This window comes from Elgaria multicarinata, chromosome 14, assembly GCF_023053635.1.
Source record: "Elgaria multicarinata webbii isolate HBS135686 ecotype San Diego chromosome 14, rElgMul1.1.pri, whole genome shotgun sequence".
Lineage (NCBI taxonomy): Eukaryota > Metazoa > Chordata > Lepidosauria > Squamata > Anguidae > Elgaria > Elgaria multicarinata.
The window spans coordinates 12473836-12497307 of NC_086184.1; the positions used below are offsets into that span (position 1 = coordinate 12473836).

General features: G+C 40.5%; 2 protein-coding genes across 6 annotated transcripts in view; one reads left to right on the top strand and one right to left on the bottom strand.

Annotated features, from left to right (window-relative positions):
• PHKB (phosphorylase kinase regulatory subunit beta) overlaps window positions 1-833 on the bottom strand; it is a 150285-nt gene extending 149452 nt beyond the window's left edge. For 4 of the 5 annotated variants that reach the window (XM_063141266.1, XM_063141263.1, XM_063141262.1 and 1 more), the window contains exon 1: window positions 729-810. Coding sequence is in view for 1 of the 5 variants with exons in the window: in XM_063141265.1 (XP_062997335.1) it covers window positions 729-795 (67 nt within the window). In the remaining 4 variants the exon portion in view is untranslated. Of the gene's footprint in view, window positions 1-728 lie in introns of all 5 variants that reach the window. The other variant, XM_063141265.1, reaches the window with a different exon arrangement.
• A 164-nt stretch (window positions 834-997) lies between these two features.
• Window positions 998-23472, top strand: part of ITFG1 (integrin alpha FG-GAP repeat containing 1) — a 113618-nt gene continuing 91143 nt past the window's right edge. The window contains exons 1-6 of the mRNA XM_063141244.1: window positions 998-1260; window positions 4588-4660; window positions 6330-6469; window positions 8069-8126; window positions 8821-8895; window positions 14957-15051. Of these exons, the coding sequence (XP_062997314.1) occupies window positions 1056-1260; window positions 4588-4660; window positions 6330-6469; window positions 8069-8126; window positions 8821-8895; window positions 14957-15051 (646 nt within the window). The 5' untranslated portion in view covers window positions 998-1055. The remainder of the gene's footprint in view (window positions 1261-4587; window positions 4661-6329; window positions 6470-8068; window positions 8127-8820; window positions 8896-14956; window positions 15052-23472) is intronic.

The window sequence follows — 23472 nt, forward strand, 5'->3', positions numbered from 1 at the left end:
GGTAGAGCACTTACTTTGCATGGAGAAGGCCCCAGATTCAATCCCCGGTAGGGTTAGGAAAGAACCCCCACCTGAAACCCTGGAGAGCCGCTGCCAGTCAGTGTAGACAACACTGGCTTAGATGGACCAAGGGTCTAATGCAGAAGAAGGTGTCTCCCAGTGTTCCTAAGATAGACAGACCCACAGTCTGAGCGAGGTGTAAGCAGCTTCCTCCATTCCTTGGCTAAACGGAACCTTCCTCTCCAGAGGCAGCTAACCTCCAAATGCCAGATACTGACCACACCTAACCAGCTGAATCGGGCGAAGGTGACCATCGCATGCACACGTGCAGCCCAATCGTACACGTGTTTTTTTACTCAGAGGTAAATCCGGTGAAGCCTTACTCCCCGAGTAAGTGTGGTTTAGGGGTGGCAGCCTTTCTGGGGAGTGGACCCCGTTAGAACCGCCCAGCTTCTCCCAGAGGTCTCTGGCCGGGCTGTCCGCTGTTGGAAACAAGAAGGTAGGACTGGACGTGGGGGTGGGGGGCGTAGTAGCGGAGAGAAGGGGGGAAGAGAGAGAAAGTTGGGGCTGAGGAGAAGGGAGAAGGGACGGCGGGGGGAGAGGAGGGGAGCTCAGGCAGCGCTCCCCTCACAGCCTCGGGGGTCAAGCGCAGGCAGCTCCCCCTTCCTTCTCCTCAGGCGACGGCGGAGGAGAAGGAAAGGAGAGGCGAGAAGGAGGAGAGGTCAGACCTGAACGCTTGGAGCGGGCCCTCAGCTCCAGTACTTTCCAGCTCACGTCGGCCAGAGTGGACGCCATGACAGGAGCAGCGGCGGCGGCGACAGCAGCCTCGCAGCTCCGCTCTGGCGCGCAGGCTAAATATGCCCCCAACACGTCAGTTACCGGTTACCAGGCTCGGCCGTAAGCGGCGCCGCGAAGGTGCGCGCGACGCCGTCGTAAAGCCAACCCGGAAGCCCGGGCGATTGTGACAGGCGGGGAAGCGGAGCTCCCCCATTCTGAGGGCTGCCGTAAGTGATGTTAGCCGCGGCGACGGGAACGGCCCGGGTTGCTGCTGCGCGATGAGAAGCCCCTTGTGCCGCCCGCTGAGGGGATTCCGTGGGCGCCTTTTCCTCCTCGTCGTCCTGCCGGCCGTGTTGGTGCGGCCGGGGCGGGCCTTGCAGAATGTCACCCCGCAGCTCTTCGGGAACCAGGCCTTCGGGACGCTGGCCGCCTTCGGGGACTTCAACTCCGACAAGCAGACGGACCTTTTCGTCCTGAGGGGAGGTAAGGCCGGAGGGGGGAGAGTTGTGCTGAGGGCTCACGGTGGGCCTCTCTGTCTCTCTCGCTCTCTCTTCACACATGCGTACCCATACACGTGTATGCCTTCATTCCTTAGGAGTAACCGTGTTAAGTCTGTTGGAGGGGGACAACAAAAGGGTACCTTAAAACAGACTTCCCCAATCTGGTGTCCTACAGGTACGTTGGAGTAAACTCCAAGCATTCCTAACCACCGGCCAGGTAGGCTGGGGCTGATGGGAGTCGAAGTCCAAAACTTGTTGAAGGTTTGGGGAAGTCTGCCTTGAAGGCTCACATCTATAAGTTTTTCTAAACTGCGTTTCATCAGATGCATGAGGTGTTGACCTGTGTTACAGGAAGCTGCCTTATACTGAGTCAGGCCCTTGGTCCGTGTAGCTCAGCAGTATTGACACTGACTGGCAGTAATGGCTCTCCAGGGTTGCATGCAGGAGTGGTTCCAGGCCTACCTGGAGGAGCTGGTGATCGAACCCGGGACGTTCAAAACATGTGTTTTACCACTGAGCTACGCCCCCTTTCACATAGGTTACACGTGTTGTGGGTTACAGGTTACACGGGGTGTGTGGAAGTCTGTGTTTCATGCCCCTCTGAGTTCACTGTTTACAATCCCATCACCACCACTGCCATGTGTGTGTATTATATCGATTGATTGATTTAGAATATTTATATACCGCTCCCCATTGAAAAATTTCGGAGCGGTGTACAAGGTAAAATGAAAAAAATAAATAAAACCAGAATAAAAACAGTTAAAACAAAATTTGAAAGAAGCAATAACAGTAATCCAAGGCTGCATGTTAAAGAAAGGCGTCTTGGAATAAAGAAGTTTATATTATATACCTGTAACTCAGGATAATGCTAAGCGTCTGATGAAGTGGATTGGTGGTCCATGAAATCTTATCTCATAATACATTTGTTAGCATGTAAGTTACTACAAAACTCTGTTGTTCTTACGTACATGCACACAAGTAGTTCATTTGTATTATAACTTTATCCACCACACTAAACATCACTAGCACAAGATAGCAGAACAATGAGAAGTGTAAACTAAAAGGTTGCCCAACAAAACCAAACATCAATAAAGTTTTTAAACAACAAATAACTCACTTGTTGTTTACCAAACAGATAACGCAAACAACCACCACTTGTAAAAACTTTTTTCATAGAAAGTGTGAAACTGACAGAAGCTGAAACTGAAACCCTCTTGTCAGAATTTGGCATGTGAAATATTAGTATGTTGTTTTTAATGGTTCCCCTGGTTTGTGGGATGGATGCTGCTGTTTCCATGTTCTATATTTGATTGCTGCATTTTAAAATTTGTATTGCTTTATATGTTTAATTGTACACTGCCCTAAAACTTATGCTGAAGTGCGCCTCATAAATTTCTTAAATAAATACATTATGCATATTATGTAAGATATTTAAATATGCATATTACATAAGATATTGTTGATTGATCAACACAAGATGAGACATAGTCGTAATTTTTATATAGCGATGGCTTTAAAAGGGGGTTGGATAAATTCCTGGAGGAGAAGGCTATCAATGGTTATTAGCGCTGATGGTTATGTGCTGCCTCCAGAATCCAAGGGAGTAAGCCTGTGTGCGCCAGTTGCTGGGGAACATGGGTGGGAGGGTGCTGTTGCACCATATCCTGCTTAGTTGGTCCCTGGTCGACAGCTGACTAGATGGACCTTTTGGCTGATCCAACATGGCACTTCTTATGTTGGCGGAAGTGATAAATTGCACATCCATTGCTGAGGAGAGGAATGAAAGAGAAGACCTGCAGAGACGGGATGCCCTGGAACTAGGTTGACAGTACGGTCTTCTATCATACATTAAAACTTGAGTACTATGCCTCTGCCTGTTGATGAAGCCCAATAGGCCTGGTCAGTGACCCTTTTGGAGAAAGGGAATCTGAAATGATTTCTGTCACAGGTGCAAATTTTCCTCTTGCTTGAGTAGATATTGGGACTTACTGACACATGGGAGTAAGACTTGAGGAGTTCCTTGGATGGCAAGCATGAACCTAAGCGAATTCATTGTTCACACACACAAAAAATGCAATTGGTGAAAAAAGCTTTACAGAGCTCTGTGCTGATGTAAGAAACCTAGTGTTGCTTATTGGTATTGCTTATTGTGTATGACACACCTGGTCGACAGCTGGTTGGCCACTGTGTGAACAGAATGCTGGACTAGATGGACCCTCAATCAGATCCGGCATGGCACTTCTTCTGTTCTTACAACTCTGTTTATGTCTAGGTCATGACTAATAATTCCAGACTAAATCATAATCTGTATAGGCAGTCATGATAGGCTTTCGATCAAGATGGAGAGGCGGGCAAGATATATATATATGCCTTTGATCAAGATGGAGAGGCGGGCAATATATATATATATATATATATATATATTATTTTTATGAAGCCCAACACTGTAGAAGATCTCATTTAGCTTAGAGTGTCTTTTCTGCAGGATAGAACCATAATCCTGACATATAATTTCTTGCACCATGTAAGCTCACAAGTAAACTTTCCAGCCAGCATGCTGGGACTTTGGACTTTTCGCCCGATCTCAACATGCATAGGATTACGCCTTAAGTCTCACACTTCCTCCTAACTTCTGCCCATCACACAACAGTTTCCTCCTTTCTTTTCTGGTTTGAATAAAATCATTGTTTGCTTTTCTGGTTTGAATAAAATCATTGTTTGCTGAAGCAACAAACCAGGATTGGAAACTAGGATGTCTTCCAATCCACAGTTCGTCATTTCAAGCAAACCAGGAATGGAGGGAGAGAATTGCTACATGAGAGGAGAGGGCGCAGCATACAAACTGAAGGGTCCAGTCATGCTTGTTCACCTAAAATGAAACCATGGTTTGACTTTAACGTGTAAACCCTCTTTGTGTTTTGTTCTAGAATTTTTTTTAAAATGGAGATTTGGTAATAAAACCATCTGAAAATATTACAGCAATGGTTTTCAAATTTTGTTCCATGGGACCTAGGGTTTCCCCGCTAGGAAGATCAGTAATAGTGGATAAGGTTCCCTGGAAAACGTTGTCTGTCGTTACTTATCTTCTGCAGTGTGTACGTGGGAGTACTGAGTACGTACAAGGGCCACAATTCCGCTTTGTACAGTGGGGATAACAGTGAGGCCTAGCAGAGCTGAACACTGCCCCTCATGAATTCTGGGGTGCCTAGGAAGTTGGGTTGATGCAGTTCAAAAACTACTCTGTTGTGTAATAATTCTTAGTCTGATGTTTCCTTGCTAAGCTAAAATCATGTTTTTTATTGCGTTTCAGATAATGAGTTAAATATCTTTCTGGCAGACCAAAAAGAACCATATTTTAAACCCAAAGTGAAGATACATTTAGCGTAAGTACCTTCTTCTATCTTCTAACTTATCGGTTCCTGCTATCATTTCAGCAGAGAAGGGTTAAGTTTTCTCAAAGGCTGCCTTCTATTCACTCTGTGGACTGTGGTGGCTGTGTTTATTTTACTGTGGAACGTTTGAACCTTATGGTTTTGTGGTATGCATGTATGAAATTGTAGCAACCTCAACAATGGTCATAGTTCATAGTTTGTATACTATAAGTGTCATTTTATATTCAGAACTAGGCAGAGCATTCCTAGGAAGATTTGTTCAGAGCAAAGTCCCACTTAGTTCAATGGAATTTGCACTCCAGTAAGTGTGTTTAGGTTTGCAGCCATGATGTATTTGGGCATTTTTAATGTTGACATTGCCATTAGTTTGTCAAGGATTACAGTGAAATGCTTTCTATTAACATATTTCATTTCCCCCCCATGTTGAGCCCAGCTTCAGCTTTTGAGGGGACTTTAGGCAATTTGGTCTAGGAGGGGCTGCTTGCTGTCTGGTATACAAAATGGGGGCATATCCAGAGAAAGGTGGAGAGGAACCCTAGAACTCTTTGCTCCATTATGGAGTGCCTGGGGGCGCATTCTTGGTTGGTGCAGGGGCCTATGTCAAGAGAGATCCAAGGAAAAGACACTGGTTCTATTTGTAGCCCTTTTAATGGGTCTTAGTCAAGGCATCAGCCCAATGTATATCCAGCAATAAACATTCTATTCTTCAAAAAGCATTTTATTATGAATATGCTTCTTTCCCCTTCTCACCATTCTAAAATCCATCTTTTGGTTAAATTGGCTAGACAGCACTTGGAACCTGTTACATATTTTCATAGGTGTAGTGGCTCTCAGGATTCCTTTTGTAATAACAGGTGTGTATGGCTTTGATATATAAATTCTATTGCTGCAATGAACTTTGGGAAAAGATCTGCATCTGCCATAATTACAAATTACAGCAAGACTGTTTGCAGTAAAAGAAAACTTGAAGATATTTTATGAGCACAATAAGGCAAGGCAGCTATAGGATTCTTGGAGGCTTAGCGATAATGGTTTACCATTTATTATGTTGGAACCTTAGATTTCCAGGCCAAATCTGGCCCGCCAGCATTCCCCAGATGGCCATGCCTCCTTTTCTGCACCCCCCTCTCAATCATTTGGTAGTTTCTCAGCTTATGTGTGCTTTTTTCCCATTCTGAAATGCCTCTGATGGCTTAGCCACTGGCAGTAAGGGCCTTAAGGTAAAATATGCTGGTATTTTCTTGTATTTTGGCCCCACGTTTGCCTTTGGCCTCCAGCCCTGCCCGCCACTGGAATGCAGCCTCTGAGAGCTTCTCCAAAACTGAATTTGATCCTCAGGTTCAAAACCCTGATTTATTTGTGCTGTGTGCATAAATATTCATTTTTTGAGGGTATATCCTCTGTAGAAGCATATTATTAAGCATAAGTTTTTAAGAATAAAATGGATTCAGCTGTTAGAAATTGCACAAAGGAGGTATTTTGGGTGGGAGTGTGTTGGGGGTACAGAACACAAGACTTAGCATTGGGGTTTTATCCTGCGCTAGAAGAGGGATTATATGCAAAGTGAAGTTAGAGTAACAGAACATATATTTTGTTTGCAGTATTGTATTATTTATGTAACCCTACCTTTAATACTTTCCCTTTTTTCCTTTCATTTTAGAAATGTTGTGATAACGAGTGTGGTTCCCGGTGATTATGATGGTGATTCACAAATGGATGTGCTCTTGACAACTCACCCACAAAAACAACCCCATGCTGATCTATCAGTTTTGATTTTCTGGGGAAATAATCAAAGTTTAGGTAGGCTGTACTGAATTATTATTTTTATAGGGGTGAGCAACTTGTGGCCCTCCACCAATATTGGCCTACAACTCCCAGGTGCCCTTGTAATTGGCTATGCTAGCTAGTGCTGATGGAAGTTGTAGGCAAAAACATCTGGAGGGCCACAAATTGTCCACCCCGGAATTAGAAGATAATCAAGTTGTCCTGAAAGATGGGTAGCAACAGTCCTGTTCCCACCTGTTTGTGTTTGAGACACAACCTGTTTGTGTTTGAGACAGAGTTTATCAGGATCGTGCTTGCTCATCCCATCCCTGATTTCCTATGTTCAAGTGTCCCATATGCACAGAGTCTACACATGTGGGGAAGGGCCATAGCTTAGTGGTAGAGTTGTAGTCCAAAACATCTGGAGGGCACCAAGTGGTTTAGACAGTACTAAGCTGTATGGACCAATGGACTAACTTGATATAACACATGTAGTCTCCTGTGTATGTGATCCTTATTCTCCATTTTCCAGGCTACAGATATGCATATAGGAGCCTACATGCATTGAGATTATGAACAGGGCTTCCACTCTTGCCTGCCAGAAACAACCCATGAACCACCCAAGGTTCTGGGTTCACATATATGACAACCCATGGTTTAAACTACCCAGTGTTCATGACCCAAAAGCAAACTATGGGTTCTCTTTCTGGATCATTCATGGTTAACAAACCATGGTTTATTGCGGTTGGCTTCACACAGCATGGCAAGCAAGAATTCAACAACCCATGGGTTAAATTAACCATGGGTTAGCATTATGTGTGAACCAAGTCAGTGTCTGTTTTCCTTCTCCCTGTGCAATTATGATTTACCTTTATTGAGTCATTTATTTGTAGGGCAAATTTTGAATGAGTCAAAGGTGAATGCACCATTATCATTTTGAGGAAATTAGCTGTGAGCCTGGTTCAAATCTCCTTTCTGTGTACTCTGTGGATAGCCTTGGGCAAACAAATTATTTCTTACCTTCCTCCACTCTGTAATATAGGGATAATATCTTAGAGTTCTTGTAAGAATTACTGATATACACTTTAAAAATTTATAACCACAAGCTATTCAAAATTAACACTTTTAAGCCTCAATGATTTCAATGGGAAATGTAAGTATGAACCTAAATCGCTTCCATTAAAATCATTTGGATGTTAAAGTGATTAACTTTGGCTGGATTGGGCCATAATTTTCAGCAGGCTGTAGAGAGGGAGATGAGAGGCAAGGGTGAGGCCATTTCACTAGCCCTGTTGAAAAACTTTATTCCCCCCTATGTCTTCTTAGATTGTAGCTTGTGTGTAGGGACTGCTTAGGAGTCTGTCTGGCTGAGGAACGGGATAGAAGTATTTTAAAGAAGTATTACTCTTATATATTTATCGGTTCTGTCCATCCACCATTCTTCTGAATTTCTTTCTGTTTTCCACATGCTCAGCCCATTATTATTATTTTAATCCATTTTACTTAAAATGGCTGATTTTGAAACTGCAGTAATAGCAAGCTCACAGAATCATAAAAAAAGAAACGCTTGAAATATATATTCATGAGAAAAGTTAACCTCCAAATGTGATAACTGTGGACTTTCTTTGTTTTCAGATGCAAATCGCAAGTTTGTATTAAATAAGACATTTCGTGATGAGCCACTAATCATGGAGTAAGTATATGTTTGTTAGTATGAGAAGAACTTACAACCGTAAATTAGAACAAAACACAGAAAATGCTATGACAAACTGAAAGTAGTAATCATTCAAAATGTGGTCTTTGGGCCAGAGGAAAACAACCAACATTGTGTGGGAGGGAGGGCGGATGAGGCTCACCCCACACAATCCTCCACAGGGCAAAATATGTAAAATGGGGAGGGGGCATCCTCTCCTTATTGGAAAATGGCTGAGCCAACAGCTGGAGAAGTATTCCTCCAGCTGCTGATGCAGGCCTGGATGCTTCACCTGCATGGAGGTTTCCCCCGGCTGTCATGCAAGTGAAGTGTCTAGGACAGAGCTGCTGGCTCCTTCGTCTGCACAACAGCTTCTCTAGTGGGGGAATTGGCCACATAGGCAATCCATTGGTCACCTGCATACCCCATTGTTATCTCTGATTCTCTTGCACAATGCTCACATCCCCTGGAGGAATTCTGGCAGCCTCTGTGGGTTGGAGATTGCCCTCCCCTGGTTTAGACAAGCTCTGTTCTTCAGATTTTAAGGTTCTGGAGACTTATTTTACTATCAGAGATCTATAAATAAGATTTTTTAGTTTATTCAGTCTGTAATTTTTCACCGTTTTATAATTTACTGGCATATTGGCAGTGCAATTTGAATGCTCAACCTCCATTGTGGTTGTTGTTGCTGCAGTTTCAACGGTGACTTAATTCCTGATATATTTGGAGCTACAAATGAATCTGATAAGCCAGAGATATTTATTGGCAGGTAAGCTAAATTCATTTGTTAACATTCGAAAACATGCATTGTTATGTCACAAGTGCTTGTCTTACAATATGGATGTCATAAATTATGCTATCATAGAATTGTGGGTTTATATTGAACTGAGCTTTCGACGTGCGTTGCTTGTGGTGGTACTAAGGTACTCTTCAATTAGCCCGATAGTGTTAAAATATCTGTGGTGTTAAAATATCTGTCTCAAATAACTATGATAGTTAAGCCCTGGTGTTTTATAGTGTTCTCTTGCACAATCAGTTTAAATAGTTGTAATAAGAAATGCTGGGTTGCCATAGAAAATGCAACCCTGTTGTCAATTAACGCCTTCTGCCTGTGGCTTTTGTGCTTCTCCCTATTCCCTATCACTGGTAGCTGCTGGCAGTAGAACAACCAATGGGGCTGTTTGTATGTTACGTTCTCATTTGATAGCAAATCATGGGTTAATTAACCCATGAATTGCAGGAATGCACGTAAGCCATTTCCAGTTTCCAAAAACAACCTATGAATGCCACATTTGTACATTGTTACCGTGATGTCCGAACCTGGCACTTTGGGTTGATCCAAGAACAAATAATGTTAATTAATTAACCCACAGTTTGCCACAGACCACTGCTGTTATGTGCAAACAAGGTGAAAGTCATGACGTCAAAGCACATTGTAGTTATTTTTAATTTTTCTATGAATATAAATATATTTTTAGCACTATAACTTAATTAAAGAACTTTTGGGCTGATTAACTGTTTGAGTGTTAGTTTATTGATTTAATCCATTATATATGTATATGAATAAAGCCAACAGTTCTGAAGCATACTTTGTTTTTAAGTGATGACTCAGATATCATCTTAGGAGAAGCATTCCTTCCTATCTGTGAGAGAAGGAAGAATTCCTTTTTTTAAGGTGGTGCTTGTATTAAAAATTATACTTTATTGCCTGATTAATTACAGCCCCCTTTTTAGTCAACTAAGAGAGCAATCCTATGGGATAGAAGCGCAGAAGACAGTGCAGTCCAGAGAGCTTTGAGTATCCAGCACCCTGCCAGACTCTTGCCAGCAGGAACATCAGAGGCTGTCGTCTCAACCTCTCCAAAGCCATATTTCATTAGATGTGAGTCAGAGCTCAACTAGCTTACTCTTGATGGTGGCGATGGAGGCCGAGAAGCTGTTCTATTCAGTGGATCCACAGCCTTAACCCTCCCCGCCCACCAGCACAAACCGTCCCTCCCTCTTCTTCCCCTTCCTGAAAACAGAGCTCCAAACACCTCTGGAGATGGAGCCAGCCTGAAGTTTTCTGCAGCAGTTGTCAGGTCACAGCTCTGCCTCCGAGGAGGAGATTCTCAGCATCCTATGGCCTCTCAAGTACAATATAGGGGCCATAAGATTGCTCTCTCTAAAAAAAAACTTCATTGATCTAACTAATTAATCGATTAAATATTGCAACCATGTTGTGTTGGAATCACGTGAACATGGAGAACCTGGGCTGGCATTCATTGCTGGATAAATCCAGGTACCTGTAGCCTTTGGCAGATGTTTCATTTCTATATATAATCAATGGCAAGGCTCATCAACCAGAAAGGAAATGGTTTGTTGTGAAGTGTTTTGCACTTCCCTGGGGCTTTTTAGCTATTGTGTCAAGAGAAGCGCATTAGACCTGAGAAGTCAATCAGATTATTCCACTGTTTCCATAGAAACAGTACATCAGTTTTTCTAACTCGTGTCCCCCAGGCACTTAAATGTTTTAATTAAGAAAACTGTTTGTATCCTTCAAACTAAGAGTACTGTACTTAAATAAAAAGGGAAAAGGTCCTCCCATATATTGTCATTTCCTGTTATTAAGAATTGGCTTCGTCTTACTAGAAATATGTTTATAATGTCTTTTTTGACAGGGCGAATTATTTTGTATTAGAGGGATAGAATTGCTGTTTTGATGTTGAAATCATTTTAAGTGTCTTGGGGTGGGGAGTTTTGCCCTTCTAAAATAGGTTTTGTGGATTTTTTCGCCATTAATCTCGTTCATTTTTATCAAGATGACTTCTGTTTAAAATCTGGGACTTATGGAACAAAGGCTGCATATTCCTCAAGGGTGTGCATGACAGCAGCTGTAACCTTGCAATGATTATGTTGGAAGATATTATCAGCTTTTGAACAAAAAAGTATCTCCCTGCTCTCTCGCTCTCTCCTCCCTTCCACCCTCTCCCTAGGTGGGAATACTGTTAGTCGAAAGTAACATTGCTGTTCAAAAGAAGGTTGAGTATTATAGGTCAGTTTATAATAAATTCCTTTCAATATATGAAAAACAAGTTATGCTTTATTTCTTTGAAAATCAGTATTCTTGTTTTTTAATGGAGAAAATGTTCAGAGGGAACTTAGGAAGAAATCAGAGCCTACTTATCTAGTATAATGTCTTTATCCATTTGAAAATAGAAATATTTGCCTGCCAGATGTTAAAACATATTAGAGAACACACTTGTTTTAGAGTTCATGCAAAGATCTGATTAATAGAACTAATCAATTATGGGATGACTTAATGTAGAGTACAATGTTCCTTTCAGGAAACATGGTTCAGGAGGGATGTTGGGAACGAAATCCCCTAAAGGTTACAAAAAAGACAGAACATCTGTAAAACAAATACTTTAAGAACTGGGCGTGTTTAAGCTTGTGGGGGGAGGGCAGAAAGAACATTAATGCTCGGTTCAGACAACGTTCGTCAACACAGTGTGAAAACTCCACTCAATGGTTGAGTTTTTAGGAGGTGCTCCCCACGCAACATGTTCTAACCACAACATGTTCTAACCACCATTGTGTGACTGTGGGCTACCGTGGAGTTGAGCAAAATCTATTGTGATATTTGATTGACAGTTTCTCTGCCCTCTCTCCTCCCCCGGTCCTCACATCAGCCATTGCTGCAAAAGACAAATAAACCTGGCAGCTCTCCTAGAGCTGCCAGGTTTGCTCCTTTTGCCACTCTTGCCAGGGAACTCTGTACCCTGTAGGAAAAGTCAACTCAATGCCTCAGGAAACTCCACAAAGCCCACCACACAACACAATTCTGCAGGAATTCTCCTCTGCGCAGCATTGGTATTCCAAGAAAACTCCACTGTTGCATGGAGTTTTCCCACCAGATAACACATTTCTCAACAGTGGTGTAAAAACTCCACCGTAGTTCTAAAACCACAGTTGAGAAACATGTTGTCTGAACTGAGCCTAATACTGCAATCTGATCATTGGTGGTTCCACATTTGGGGAGAACTTGGGCAAGATGCTTTCCATGAGCTCACGTCCTCCTTACCTCTGCTGCCCATTTGCTTGCCATTCCCTATGGATCCAATTGGCACCACCTCCCACAGTCTGGAGTAGGCATTCAGAGCTCCCTGCTTCTTTTCTTTGCTCCACTCACTGGTTCAGTGCAGATAGGTGAAGAAACAGCAAGGAGGAGAACAGGAAGAAACAGCAAGGAGGAGAACCAGCACGGTCTGGAGGCTCCTACTGATGCCAAGACCTTGTGCCAGCTTTCTTGGGGTTTTGGCAGCCCACTTGGTTTTTTGTGCTGAACATAAAGGAAAGATGGATTGCTCTTGCTCACTTGCCTGCATGCAATTTCTTATCACCTATAGCTACCAGGCTAGTGCTTAAATGCAAACAGAGCTAGTCTTATGGGTGGACAAACGTGGCTCAGGGTGCCAAACTGAGCTGAGGGGGGCTCCAAGCTGATCTCAGTGGCAGTGAGTGGTGTGTGTCTTTTATGTGCTGTCTGCGATGAGCTAAGGTGGCAAAAAGCAAGGGTTTAGAACTTCTCTTTCAAGGTTCTACAGGAGGCAGCTGGACAAGCATCTGTCGGGGATGCTTTAGGGTGGATTCCTGCATTGAGCAGGGGGTTGGACTCGATGGCCTTGTAGGCCCCTTCCAACTCTGCTATTCTATGATTCTATGATTCTAGGTTGTTTGGGTACTAACCACAAAATGATCTTCATTCAATTAGCTTTAAAGTAGGTTTCTTTTTCAATTTCCACTTTGATGTCATTTGCGCAAGGTAAACATCAGTCGAGCACAGTTTTACTTTGAGGCGATGTTACCGAGCACTTAGTGTTTCAAATGCTGTAAACACCATAAGCACTATATAAATAATGAAATTATACCTTTTAAAAGGTCAGCTGTATACCTTTTTTATTTATAACTTGTCTTTATTATTTTTAAAGCTAAAACAATTGATATTCTAAAATAAAGAATGTGTACCAAAAGATAGAAACTGCTACAAACAAAACCTGTGATAGTTGTGCTGCGTTGCACAGTGCACTGCCACAGATCAGAATGTGACTTTTCGAACTTTGGCTTGTGCAAACTGTAGCACAGAGATAAAGAGATCAAAGTTTTGAGCCATTGTGTTCTTGGTGGACATCACACCTTGCACCAGGCCCCATAAATCCTCTGCGTGGTCCCACAAAACTGTGGTGGTGCATCAGCGTTCTCTTTGGTGGGATATCCATCCCTCTAGAATGAGGATGCAGGTAATCTTTGATGGTTGATCCTACAGGGACTGGCTTTTTCTTTAATTTACACTTCCAACCTATGAATAGCTCAGGCAAAGAAATCAAATTCCATTGAGCTCTTATCATCAGAGGGCAGGCCTGCTTGGTTTTTGGTGAATTTTTTTTATGTCATTAATTTTGCAGTTTCTTACTATGAATGGCCTGCTGCTTAAATGTAATACAGTATGCACAGGAGGTTGGCTTTTAAGAGCTGAAGGTTAAATTATGAGACAAAGGGGCATCAATTTAGGTTACAAGTAAGACTTCAGGAGAATGACTATCTTAAGGCTTCTTAAAGATTACTTAATCGTTGGATGATCTGGTCAAAGGTTCAGCAGGAGCAACAGTAATACTAATTCAATGTATTTAGGTTACAGTTGGGAAGAAACCATATATTTTTCTTGGCTTTCCTGACTATGCATAAGCTTCTCCCCACTCCCATTCCTGTTTCCAAGCAGCTTGCCTTACTCATGCAATTATAGCTATTCTATATAATCTTAAATTGTGAGTTCTTCATATGTGTAAATACAGTAAAATACATTTTCACTAGATGTCTGCTTGTTTAGTCATTCTCAAGGAGGCAGATTATTAGGTATAGCTTTCTGGCTGAGTTCCCAGATCTTCATGGCATAGTACTAACATGCTTATTTCAGTTTTCTTTTTCTTCCTTTTTCTTCTTTGCTGCTTGGAAATGTGCCTGTGACTATGCAGTATACAGACATATAAGTTTAAAACTGAATTTAAAAACTCCTGACCATTGTCAATGTGAATCAAAAGCTAAGATGGTACTAACACAGTATCCTTTGGCTATCATGTTCCAAAATTGGGAACTATTCTGTGGAATACTAAAAAAGTATAGTAATCTGGACACGACAGTCGGAAAATTCAAGAAGAATTGGCCCATGAGCACAACCAGTTTTGTGAGTGTGTGTGTGTGTGTGTGTGTACACATACTGCCTGTGTGTGTGGGGTGTGTGTGTGAAAGTCCTAATTAAAATGTTACATTGGTAAAATATGACTATCATATGCCAGAAACGTGACAGGAAATTGGTCCAGAAAACAGGTTCTTTGTTAAAAGCAATAACTACAAGGCAAAATGACAACTGTGTAATGGATCAGTGGTTTTTATTCTGGAAAACAAAATTATGTTGAATGCGGGTAATGTATACTTGAATCAAACTAAGACATTGTTAGGCCTTTCGAATGGTTTTAGCCATGTTAGCATGTCACTAAAAACCAAGGGTAGCCACCCTCAATACTAGTTAATTTTATAAATGGATACCATATTCCATAAAAAGTGTAAATTTCTACTTGGCCTCTTTATACAAGGTTCTACATTTCTGTTTCCATGTGATAAGATAAAGTTCATTTGCTGATTTCCATTTAGCAGCTATGACCAACCTGGCTGCTGTCCAGAAAAAAAATTCAGGAGCTCTTTCTGTCTTATTTGTGTATTAGATTTCATATAAAGAGATAGTAATCTGATTGCTTTGTTTTTAAAATTAACTACTAATAAAATTTATCTCTTAGGAATTTATCCTGGCATCCAGCACTGAACACACTGCGCAGCATGTATAGACCTCACTCTCATGCATTTATAGATCTGAATAATGATTTCACTGCAGGTGAGTTGCTCATTTTGAAATCCTTTTAAACTTAGTACTGCCATTATATGTAATAATACTATTAAACAATGATATATTGGATGCAATCTTGCAAGGCTGGGTAGATTCCAGGTTTCTCTTAGGAAGAAGAGACAGTGATACAAAACTCAATAGGTTCAAGTCTTTTCTTCTCTGTCTTGTGGGAGTCTTATTAGCAAGATTCTTCTTAGAAAGAAAATGGATTAAGAGGAGTGCTCGAACAGAGGAGTAGACCTCTACCTTTTGTGATGGCCCCCTTAGCTACTTTTTTAAAAGACTACAAAGAGGCACTCATGGCCTCCTGCTGGGATCTCTCCATCATGTCTCTCTGTGGCTTATATGCCTAACTGAGGAGGTACAGTTGGTGTCCAGCTCTGCACTGTTTTATTTAATCAGTCTGTTTGTCCAGATACACCCATGTTCAGTGCTTGAATGCCAGGGAAGCAGAGGGGGGTCTGCTGTCCCTTCCCTTTTTTGATGCCCCTCTTAGCTACTGAAATCTGAGAACTATATAAAAGGCACCCTGCGGGATCAGATGAACCATCCCGTTTCCCACAGTAGCTAAGGTGCCTCTAGGAAGCTCACAAGCGAGATGTGGTAGCCCTCCTTTGTTGGTATCACAGCATATCAGTTGCTGTTATCCTGTGAATACACACAGCTGGGATTCGGTGGAATACTACCTCTGAACCTGAAGGTTCTACAGCCCTCATGACTAATACCTGCTGATAGATCTATTCTCCATGAATTTGTCTAAGTTGAGAAAGGAGGTAGCTTTTTTCTTTTAAAGCGACAGCCAAATTGGTGACATTTAAAATATGGTTAAAGACCTGTTAAGGAAATGTCTTTCTCATTTAAATTCACCACTTTCTTATTCTAATTAATGTTCATTAGCGTAAGAAAAGATTTGTAATTGCTCCCACTCACTGTATAAATTATTATATATAACTAAATCCTCATCGCCCATTCTGTGGTATGTAATCACTGGTATTCTATGAAATGATGGGTATACTCTTTGCATTCTCCATTTTATTGCTCGTGGTTCTCGAGTTAAGTTGCGATTTACAGCAGAAAGCATTATGCGGTTGCAAGATGCATGGAAAGAAGTCATATTACATAATGTGACCTCCTCGTTCACTTGCATCACAGTTCTTAAACTGAAAGTCCAAGGTGGTGATTCTAGCTGACATAAACTTTCGTGAAAACAGAACCAATATTTGAAGATGTTTTTAAAGAGAGCTTTGGCTATTGGGCAGTATAAAAATGCAATAAATAAATAAAGATTTAAAATGCCTTCAAACAAGTAGAGGAAAACAAATAAGGGACAGAGGAGATTTGTGCCTTGCATGTAGAGAGAGCACTATTTCCGCAACAGATGTAGCCAAAATAGTCAAGCCAGCTAAACTATTTTTGACAGTTGTATCATTATAAACAGCTTAACAGATTTAAAGTGTGTCTGAAAAGAGGGGAAGATCATCCGTCGTCTGAGCATCTTAAATGCCAATTTAGTTTTAGTCTTCTCCATTTTCAAACTGCCAATGTATTCTCGCCCCCCACCCCACCGAAAGAAGTTGGAATTCTTACAAAAGACTATGCAACTATTTTACGTAGCAAAAAGGGTTATGGAGTCATGTATGTTGTACAGTTGAATTTCATAAGCAGCTTGTAGTGCGGCTTCAGGGACAACATCATTCGCTGTTCAGAAATGATTATCACACTGGGCATGCTGACACATTTGGACATAACAAAAATAGTTTTCTGGTCCTTAACTATTCTATTATGTATTTATTTGTTTCATTTATGTATTGGGTTACACTTGTACAGACCCTTAAGGCAGGTTACTGCAATATGTAATGACCGTGGGTCTGGTTTTTGGCTCATTGTTTTTAAAGTTGTTATAGTGGTTTTAAATGTATGTGTATTTTGCTTGGTTTTATGGTTTTTAATCTTTGTAGGTTGTTTTTAAGAGTTTTTAACTTATGTGAACCGCCCAGAGAGCTTCGGCTATGGGGCAGTATATAAATGCAATAAATAATAATAATAATAATAATAAGTAGTAGTAGTAGTACCACCACCACTATATTGTTATTTCATTCCAAGTGTATGTCTTTTGTACCTGACTCTGGTTGGTGGGTCTAGTAGAAAACAAAGTAGTACTGGCAAACCTGGTCTGTTCATCGCTGCCTTAGGAGCCATAACAGAAATAATAGCATATTCTTCCCTGTTTAACTCTGTCCCCTTTGTCTATTATATTCTTTGCATCTTATTTTTAGATTGTACAAATCTGTCCCCCCATTCTTGTAAAGTACTATCTATGTGAATGGTACTATATAAATAATATCTTCAACAGTGGTTTTAGAAACTGTAATTATTATTAGCAATAATAGTACTTATATACCAGTTATCCAGAGGAAGCCTGTTGAAGAGTCATCATTTTTAATTATAGGCCTGGTTCAGACAACACTAAACCATGCTGCTTAACCACAAAATGGTTAAGGGAATGCATAATGCATTCCTTTAACTATTTTGTGGTTAAGCAGCATGGTTTAGCATGTTGTCTGAACCAAGCCATAGAGTTGTGTATTTCTAAAAATGGACTCGAACCATAACAGTACTCCATGTTCGGTTAAAACTGCACAAGAGTTCTCTCAGTTTTGAAAATATGTACATGAACTAGAGCAAAAATAATATTGATCTAATCTATCTCAAGGCGATAACGCTCTTTCAGATGCTCTCTGTATTCCAGGGAATTCTAATCTTGTTACAAAAACAGATTTATTATTTCAAGAATTATTCTTTGCTGTGAAAGCTTCTTTATCAGCAGAATTAAAAGCCTTGACCTGAAGTAATGTATTTCCTTGCGTTGCTAAACAAATTCACCAGGTGTTATATATGGGGATTGAGAATAAGATAAATACGAAATGTGAAAACAACCCTGTCTAAATAGATAATAACTGCTGTATCTTCTTGGCTGTAAAGCACTTGCAGTTTAAAATAATGGACTCCACACAGATAGCAGTGGTGAGAACACAACTTGATTTTATATGAAGGAAGCTATTCGCGTGGAATATAACATTGGAAGACTGCATCTGTTTTCTCAGTATCACTTTATCGGTTCAATCAATCCCTTTTTGGTCCAAAAACTCTTTCGTTATTGCAGAGGAGAAAAGCTACCATTTAGTAGGAAGTTATACCTGCACTCTGCAATTTTACTCTACTTTATACATCTCTCTACATCTTTCTAGACACCAAAATGATTTTATTTTGTGATAACCGTGTTATTAGTTAAAAAGCAAAGCTACTACTAGCAAACTAATTCTCTGAATGCCAATTCTTATATAACAAAAATGGCACCTCCCAGGAAGAAGAGGGAGGTACCAGCATGCTTGGGCGTAACTCAAGGCTTGCAGAAGTACCAAAAAACCTGGGGTGGGAGATGGAGGCCAGATCTACACCAAGCAGGATATTACACTATGAAAGTGGTAAATAAGAGGCAGGAGCCACACCAAGCAGGATATATCACTATGAAAGCAGAATATGGAATGTGTCAATGAGCTCCAACAGTGCATTTCAATACCGCTATAAAACAATAGTGTAGATCCTGCCTCCTTATACACAGCTTTCATGCCACTTTCATAGTGTTATATCCTGCTTGGTGTAGATCTGGCCCTTGTCTCTAGGATCCAGCTGAGTGAGGGCTGAGCATGCTTACTGGGCACAGAATGCTGACTGTTGTGGGGGAGCAGAAATGGCGATGGGGAGAGATGGGAATGGAATGGAGTACCCTGGAAATGGCCTTGGCTGGCTGGAACCCTGAACAGAAGTAACATTTGGCTGCAGGTCCCAATTGTATTTATTTGTAATCTCTTACTTTGGGATGATCTATGGTTGTGAATGAATGAATGAATAAATATTCTCATTAAATTAAAAACAGCCATACATTATAAAATTGCTAAGGACAATAACTTACAGGAGAATCACATTAGTACCCCTAAATCTTTTAATAAATAAAAATAAAAATTACTACCAACAGAAGAACGCTTTTATTGGTTAGTATGGTGCATAAGGGGTCAGATAAGCGTCTACAGATGTTTACAACCTACTAAATTAGCTTTAATACATTCCTTTCTCGTCTATTGTGCAGCCATTACAAATCAGGCAAATGTACCATGCATGCTTAAATAATGACTGCATGAGACAACTTACTATGAAATTTGCAATTAATTCCTTCCTAGATTCCTCATAAATATCTCTACAAAATGGTGGTAACATAAATCTTCTACAGCCCTACTTCTGCATCTGCAGAACAGCTCTTCTACCAGAGTGCTATCATAATGCCCTTTAAATACTGCAATGGCTTTGAGAAGTTGAAATAATAGATCCAACTGAAACACAGGTGTGTTGAATCTGGAAGAACATCCACATCTTAAAACAGACATTTTTACATAAGTTTGGAAATTACCCAAATAGTTGCTCAGTTGGATTTTTACTTCCCAATATCCTTATGTACAAAATGTGGCTCCTGGAGGTATAATGTATGCATCTAAAACTCAGTGAGCTCAGTTAAATTGATTGTAATAAAGGAAAATGACACTTAAATATCATGCACAATATCTTCTGTTGGATAAATGGAAGTAATAAGTTTTGGGAAGAGAATTAAATGGCTGCCTTCAGAATATTATTCAATGGTAGTCGTTGTCAATGTATATTTCTCTTTCTTTCGCCACCACAAGCATGGTGGAAGGGGGTTATCTGATGTGCTCCTGGCTGTTTGTCCAAGTGATGTCAGATGCTTTGTGAAATAAGTTCTGTGCAAAGCCAGACTAAGACATTTCAGGGGAAGACAGCAGCCATTCTGCCCTGTTCGTTGCTAATTATAATACAGGTGACATCCCTCCATATAAGAGTTAAGGCGCCACTTTGTTTGCTACCTCAATTCCTTTCTTTTTAGCAATAAATCTGCTCGTTGCCCAGTAGTTTACAAACCAGTTCCTATTATCCTGTTCATTACAAATCTGTCTAAAAACCCAAATTTGGGTTTGCAGCCTAATAACTTTGCAAAACAAGCTGTCATATACAAATTAAAAACACTCTGGGGTCAGATACCAATTGAACTTGGAAAGGATAACTGCATCCTCTCATAAATACATTTTCATCTCTGCTCTGCATTCATCTGTCCTCTCAGGTGCCTTGACTACACTTTGGCTATGAAATTCCCTCCCCAAGCAGATGTCGATGGTGTCATCATTGCTATCTTTTGGGCTCCAGGCCAAATTGGCTCTGTTTCTCCAAGCTCTTAATAGTAATTCATATCAATGTTGTTTAATTCATATCTGTTGTACTGTGGATTTCTAAAATACTGCTTTTAGGATTGCTTGTTTTAATTATTTTCCATAGATGTGATTTTTAAAATTGGAATTCATAAGCTGCCTTGAAGGCAGCTATAGGGTAAAGATGAGTGGAATCGTTTAAACAATGTTACAGTAGAAGAACTTAATCTCTTGCATTTGTTGTCTTTTAGAGACGAGTTTCTATGCATTTTTTATTTATTATTATTATTTTGCCGAAGGAACTAATACTGAGTCCATTAGGGCTTATTTCCAAATAAGCAGGTATAGGATTGTAGCCCCAGCTTCACTTTGCAAAATAGGTTCCCCAGCTGTACCTGTCTTCGTGAACTGCCAGGTACTTTTCACTTGTATCTTATCAAGTAGACTTATAAGTGAACATTAAAAAAAAGCATGCACTAAACATCTTAGCCTTAAAGACTTGTAGAAGATCATGGAACGGACAGCACTCTAGTGAGACTTGGGAAGAGGGTACTCAGAGACAACTCAGGTAATAGGTGAGAATGCAATCCATGTTACTAATGTGTCACAAACGCAGAGCAAAACCTTAAAGTGTGTGTAGTACAGATAACTTGAGTAAGTTTGCCCATCCACAGACTACACATCAAAGTTGAATATTTATTGTATACATGTGCAGCATTTTATTATGATATTAACCCTTTAGAAGTGTTTCTAGTAACGCTCATCCTCTTGTAGAGATGGGGAATACTGATAGAGAATTTCTTCTCTCAGCGCCTACACACGTCCACATCCCCTGGTAGCTTTCTCTGCACAGTATTAGGAATAAGGGGGATTTGTTTACTCTTAGTTATTTTATTTTACAAGCTATTTTATTTTACAAAATGATTATCCTCCCCAATTGTGAAACTTGGGGGGGGGGGCAGACAGCAAGCAATAATAATAATACAACAATACTATACATAAAACTGGTAAAAGAGCATATAAAACCGATACAACAGTAAAATAATAATCACAACATCTTAAAATTCTTAGGTTTAAAATTCATTTTGGTAGGCCTGCTGGAAGAGATTACTCTTTACTCTCTTGAAATTTCCTTCAGTGCATTTTCACTGGTCTTTGGTCTCAATTACCCTTCTTTTACTCCTGAGAACTCACAGCTAGTAACGCTGTAGTGCAGCCTTCCCTCCAGATGTGCTGGTCTACAGTTTCCCCCATCCCTGGGGATGAGTTAGAGCTATAACCCAACACATCTGGAAGGTCCCAGTTTTGGGAAAGCTGCTGCAGTGTGTGGTTTTCTGTGTGCGGCATGATTCTTCTTGCTTGCATGAAGCGGATTTATGCAGGAGCAATTTCTGTTTTGCACGCTTGGGAGCACTGTGGCTTGAATTATGGAGGTGATACTATTGTAGGCTTCTTGCTGAGTGACCTGGATCTTGCCATAGCATCTGGTTCTATGAACCTGCCCAGTTCTTAAGATCTGTGTCAGACACACAGTACTGGGCCCTGATCTTCTGAGGTGACTTATGTGGCTACCAGAGACATGTCCTTCTCTGTGGTGGCACCTAAGTTGTGGAGCTCCCTCTACTTATTAGTTTGCCTAGCATCAAATGTTGGTGTCTTATTAGGTCAATATAGTTTTGATTTCCTGGGCTTTTAATGGTTTTAATGGCTCTTAAAATGGTTTTGTATTTGTGTTTTTAACCTGTTAGTTGTTTATTATGGTTTTAATTTTTGTGAACCGCCCAGGGAGCTTCGGCTATTGAGCGGTATAAAAATGTAATAAATAAATAAATAAATTTAGTAGCTGTCATTGATGTGATCTATTGATGCTGGAAAATACAGGGTTTTTTTTTTTACCTCTTGGCTTTTATTGCCCTGGTATGTTATATTTCAAAATATTTGTTGTAAGTGTCCTTTAGAATATATTACTGAAAGGTAGGATAAAAGTATTTTAAAAAAGCAATAAGGTAGACTTTTAAAAAGGCTTTATAATTCATTAACAAAAAGACATTAGGAGCTTGCAACTTTATTTTGCAAATCTATGGGTAATACATTTCAAATTACATGTGGGGGGCTAATGTTTTGCTTCATTATTATGTTGGGATATTTTTTCCCAGTAAAGTTGTTTTTATGAGAATCAGATGCTAAATGCAAATGAGAAATTAATTGGTTTTCTTACAATAATGTGTAGCTTACAAAGTGCTGAACATAAAAATAATGAGTTTCTAAAGCCTGCTGATGGAGAGTGGGGCTTCATCCATAGCTCATGGCAAAACTACAAGTTTTGTGCCCAGAATAAATGGTTTTTCCACTGCTCATTGCCATGCTTTAAATGTGAAAATACCAAAGGATGAATCCCAGTTGATCTGCATAATTGGAAACATAATTTTTCTGTAGAGAGCTAATTTAATACCTGTATGTTTAAATGAAAACTTCAGGGTTAAAATACAGACATAGTCAATTTTGTCCATAGATAGCACTTAGTTATGCTCAATATAATTTCTTCAGTGTAATATTTAACATTTATTGTCATAAATCAATTGAGTTCTGAAGCATTGCCTTAATGCTTTGCTATAGAAATCTGAATTCATCAGTAGTCCTTCCCAGTAAAATATTTTCTGATAATCTAGAGCAGCCAATGCCCTCCAGATGATGGTCTGCAATTCTGTCTTTCACAGCCAGCATGGGCACCAGGTTGAGGAAGAGCAATCTACAGTCTTTTCCAGCTTTTTAAAATGCAGTTAATTTGGTAACTTTGGAGGGAAGCCGAACTTCAAAGTAGATATTCAATCAAGAGTTTCCGTGGCCCAGTGGATGGAGTGGATGTTTTAGATTTAAATTGTACTGCAGCCTAGAACTCACTGGATGGCTTGGGGCCAGACGTTTTCAGCCGCCAGCCTCCATCTGTAAGTGGACTTATCAGTAGGCTGGTTTGGACATAATGCTAACCCACAGTTGCCTGTTACAAGAACAAGCCTGCCCTTTTTCAAGACTCACACACTCTCCCTTCCCAACTCCTCTCTCAGCGCAGCCATGAGGAGGAGTTTTGGAGATGCCTCTGTTCTAGATTAACCACGGCTTGCCATCTTGTCCAAAC